The sequence below is a fragment of the Strigops habroptila genome, chromosome 5, assembly GCF_004027225.2.
Source record: "Strigops habroptila isolate Jane chromosome 5, bStrHab1.2.pri, whole genome shotgun sequence".
In the NCBI taxonomy this organism is placed as follows: domain Eukaryota; kingdom Metazoa; phylum Chordata; class Aves; order Psittaciformes; family Psittacidae; genus Strigops; species Strigops habroptila.
In genome coordinates, this window is record NC_044281.2 from 66446144 (window position 1) to 66450132 (window position 3989).

The 3989-nt window shown below is 52.3% G+C and overlaps 1 protein-coding gene across 1 annotated transcript; it reads right to left on the reverse strand.

Annotated features, from left to right (window-relative positions):
- Window positions 1-2208: 2208 nt before the first annotated feature.
- On the reverse strand, window positions 2209-3519 carry LOC115608777 (homeobox protein vent1-like). Its single transcript, XM_030488100.1, has 4 exons — window positions 3370-3519; window positions 3254-3326; window positions 2833-3053; window positions 2209-2682 (listed from the first exon to the last, which is right to left on the reverse strand). The coding sequence occupies exons 1-4, from the start codon at window positions 3517-3519 to the stop codon at window positions 2371-2373; spliced, it is 756 nt and encodes a 251-aa protein (XP_030343960.1). The 3' UTR covers window positions 2209-2370.
- Window positions 3520-3989: the final 470 nt, after the last annotated feature.

The window sequence follows — 3989 nt, forward strand, 5'->3', positions numbered from 1 at the left end:
TTGTCCCGGCAGGGCCAGTCGCCTCTTGGTTGCTTTAAATCTTTGCACTGAAGAGGAACAGTTTCCTCCACCCTTCCGAGCACCGCTGGGCCTCAGCGGAGCAGCACTCGGATGCAGGCAGATGCGGAGCTAGGCCGGCTCTGCGGTGCCCACCCCCCGGGTCAGCCCGGCCCGGCCCAGCGGCCGTGGAAAGCCCGAGGATGCTGCAGCGGAGACGGCTCGGGGTTACCAGCCCCGGGAGGGTATGTCCGGGGGAGAACGGGTCGGACATCCCAGCAGGATTCATAACCACCGATAAGGTGTGCGCCTGCCTCTCCCTTAGTATCATCCGCCCCGCAGAAACCCTGTCCCACGGAAGCAGCTACCCTCCGCGGGCGGGAGTACTTTGTTCCCCCTCTCTCCTTCTGAGCCCTTTCATCTCTCTCTCACTTCTCCTGGGCCCAGCTGCGGCGGGGACCGTTTCTCCCCCCACACCATTCACCCGAACCCATTTGGGCCTGGGAGCTCCCGCAGTGCTGCGTGCAGCCTCGGGCCGGGCCTGTCCCCCCGGAGATTGCTGTTCACACCCCACCACCAGCTCCCGAATCTGTAGGCTCTGGCTTCTAACAGCACGAAGGGCCATTGCTATTTCTTTTGCACGGGGTGATAAAAACATGTGGAGGGGTGGGGTTCTCCTCTGTGGCCATACAAGGTGATGAGGGGATCATCTCAGTCACTACTCCCTTGAACACAGAATGGCTAAATCGAGTCTTGACTCAGGCCCCTTCCCCTCCCCCAATTTAAAAAATGGAATGCTTAAGAATAGAAAGTATTTACCATTGCAGAGCTTTGTGGAAACATCCCAGTTCCCTAATGATGTTTGAAAGAGTCGGAGAGAATTGTAGATATTTTTTTCTTGGAATGGATATAGCCGTTTAACAATACCTGACTTTAAGAAATAAGCCTCCACTCAATGGGAATTTTTATCTAGTGTCAACGAATTTCCTTAATCCCAAACTGCATCATTTTCCTGAAGAGGTTTCACCAAGATTGATAGCACCTGAGCCCTTATTAGTTTTCTGAAACTCTTGCATTAGAGCTACATTAGTTGTGCAATCGCAGGCAAATGTTAATATCTCAAATGGCTAGAAAAATACAGCATGGATTGCAAAATAATTAGGGACACTTCCAAATGTGACAGCTTCTCAGAAAACCAAAGGCCACAGCTTTTAGCTGCACATAATGTTGCCTTTTACCAGGCAAGTGTACTCAAGTGGCCGATCGGTCCCTGCATAGAAAAGAAAATAGGTGTGTTCAAGGATGACTGACAGAAAACCTTCAGACAATTCATTATATGAGCCCAGATTACAAGTGCGCCGGAAATATAATAAACCCCAAGATCAACTCTAAAGTGATGGAAATTTTTATTGCTCTTTTCATGTTAGTTGACAATTGACTTTGAAAGATTTATGGCAACTTACATCAGTCAAGGATCCTTTCTCAGAGCCCTTACTCTATCCTGAAATCAGGCCATTTTGTTCTTCAGTTTTCTAGAGCTTTATTCAAATTTAAAAAGTGCATAGCTCAATGATAACAACCTTACTGCCACTTGGTGAAAACCAGCTTTGGAATGTTACATTTCTTCTGATCATCACCTTCATACCTATTAGGTGCATTAGGTGAGATGCTGAGATACTATTTTGTTGATAAGAAATTTCAAGGATGGGTCCTTTCCAAGACCTGTTTAGGCAAGAGGCCACTACTAATCTACTGAGGCTGCACATGAAAGTGTGAAGATATTTACATATTTTTTTAGAAAGTAACATTTTACATCTTAAAATCATATTCTATATGATGTTATTTAAAGGGTTCCATCTAGATTATAGCAAGTCCAGTATTAAGTGTTAGTAACAGGTGTATCCACATATTTGGTCAAAAGCACACACCCGTCAGAGAAAGTACCATCTAGGGGGTAGCTGAAGGGGTTTACCTGCTTTAGAGGACAGGGGGAAATTCATGCTTTTTAGCACTCACCCTCAGTAAATTGCAGGGGGGCACAACAGATCTCGACAATAAGGAGTCTGTACTTTCTTTAACAGCGTTATCTTTTAGGGCACGATAAATAGTTCTATAAACCTTGTGGAAGGAATTCACATGAAAACTGGAAAACGTTTAGGTTTATTAAAAGATTCAATTTATATTAGTGTTTGTCCCACTTCTTTTCTGTTTTACACAGTTGCTTATAAATGCTGGGGCCTGAAGTCCATGATTCAGATTGTCCCGTATGCCTCTGTAAAATATCTTGCTCATTGCTGCATCATAACTCCACCAGGCAGTTACAGATAGGTGTCAGTAGTGCAAATCCTCCTTAGTCGTAGTCCGTATCAGGAATCAGACACCCAGCAAGAAAGCTGTGGGGTCCCCGTACCTGACAAAGCAAGGTGCTGCCCAAAAGCCCACAGGCTGTGCTCTGCAGGCACTGCTGAGGTCTGTGCTGGGTGCCGGGAGTGCTGCCAAGGTGAAGCCTCCGGAGGCAGCTCCTTCCCGAAACAAAGGAGGTGGCTGAGACATGTACGTGAGCGGCAAGGGCACAACACTGCTCTGAGGTCCGTAAGGGAGAGGGGAGCTGCAGAAAGACTCCGTCCTCAGCTCCTGCAGCTGCCGCTTAAGCTTCATCCGGCGGTTCTGGAACCAGGTCTTGATCTGGGGGAAAGGGGAGGGAAGGAGAAGAGATGAGGTTACAGTGGCGGCCAGCGCACGCCATGGCCCATGCCCAAGCCGTTGCCCATTCTATTGGCCAAGCAATGCCAGCTCATGCTGTTGCCCATGCTATTGCCCAAGCCCCCCGCTCACCTGCACCTCCGAGAGTCGCATCCTGCCGGCCAGCTTCCGGCGCTCGGCCGCCCCCAAGTACTGCTGCCGCTGGAATGAGCTCTCCAGGGTGCTGACCTGTTCGGCGCTGAAGGCCGTGCGCAGCCGCCGGCCGCTCCTGCCGCCGGCCTCCTCGAGGCTCGTGCGCTCGGGACTCCCCTCTGGCGGGGACTGCTCTGCTCCACTCGGCCGCCCGCCTGCTCCTAGCGACAGGAGAAAGGGAGAGGAAAGGGTCAGCCAGGCCTAGGAACCCCTTGGGTGCCCACCCGCCTGCTTCACTTCCGGGCAGTCGCTGCACAGTCGCGCCTTACGGGGGGACCCGGAGGTGGGGGGGGTGCCAGGCCCGTCTGTCCTCCTCCTCCCACCGCGGGAGCACCAGGATGCCCACGGAGGCCGAGGTTACCTGCAGCGGAAGGTGCCACCAAACGCTCCCGGCTCCTGCCGCTTCTCCCGGCCCGCGGATCGGCGGGCTGCTCCTTGCTCCGGCCGCTCAACCCGGGGATAGATGCGGAAGCGGGCCGGTGGCCCGCGGAGGATGGTTGATGAGGAGAGCCCGCGGTGGTGCTCTTGAGGGCCTGGCTGCTCTGGGACAACCACTCCACAGAGAAAGGAGCCTTGGTCATCCTGCCTTGTTTCGGAGATGCCGGGAAGGAGGATGTCGGGGAGCATGGCTCCTCTTTTATACCGCAAGTCGAGGAGGAAAATGTTGTTTGTGTAAATACACATCAAAGAGCCAGATAAGTATCATCTAATTGCCATCAGTCCTCCCCCTCAACAAAAGATACCGTTCACACATTGCCACAGCTTGCGGAGGCCCGGCTCCGCGGTGTCTGCCCCTGGAGTTTTTCCTCCGCCGTCAGTGATTTACAGCTCTTGTTACATCCTATCCCGATGCAAATGGCATTTATGGAGCTGAGCAGCCTCAAACGGCGCTGGGGAATGCACCCCCGGGGAAGCGCACAGGGACCAGCCTCCCCGAACACTGCTGCTCCCTTGCTCTAGAGCTGGCTTTTTCATGCCTTTTAAAGCAGAAGATCCACTGTCTAAAGGGATCTTCTCAAGCCTGCTCCTGTCTGGGCTGAGCACTGCCTTCCCGAGACAGCCCGAGGCAGACAAGTGGATAAACTCATTCATTGCAT

Coding starts and splice junctions, on each gene's coding strand:
- LOC115608777 (XM_030488100.1), bottom strand. CDS start 3,519: ATGCTCCCCGACATCCTCCTTCCCGGCATCTCCGAAACAAGGCAGGAT. Junction 3,327..3,369: donor CCATCCTCCGCGGGCCACCG/GCCCGCTTCCGC, acceptor GGCCGGAGCAAG/GAGCAGCCCGCCGATCCGCG. Junction 2,683..2,832: donor TGCGACTCTCGGAGGTGCAG/GTGAGCGGGGGG, acceptor CCTTTCCCCCAG/ATCAAGACCTGGTTCCAGAA.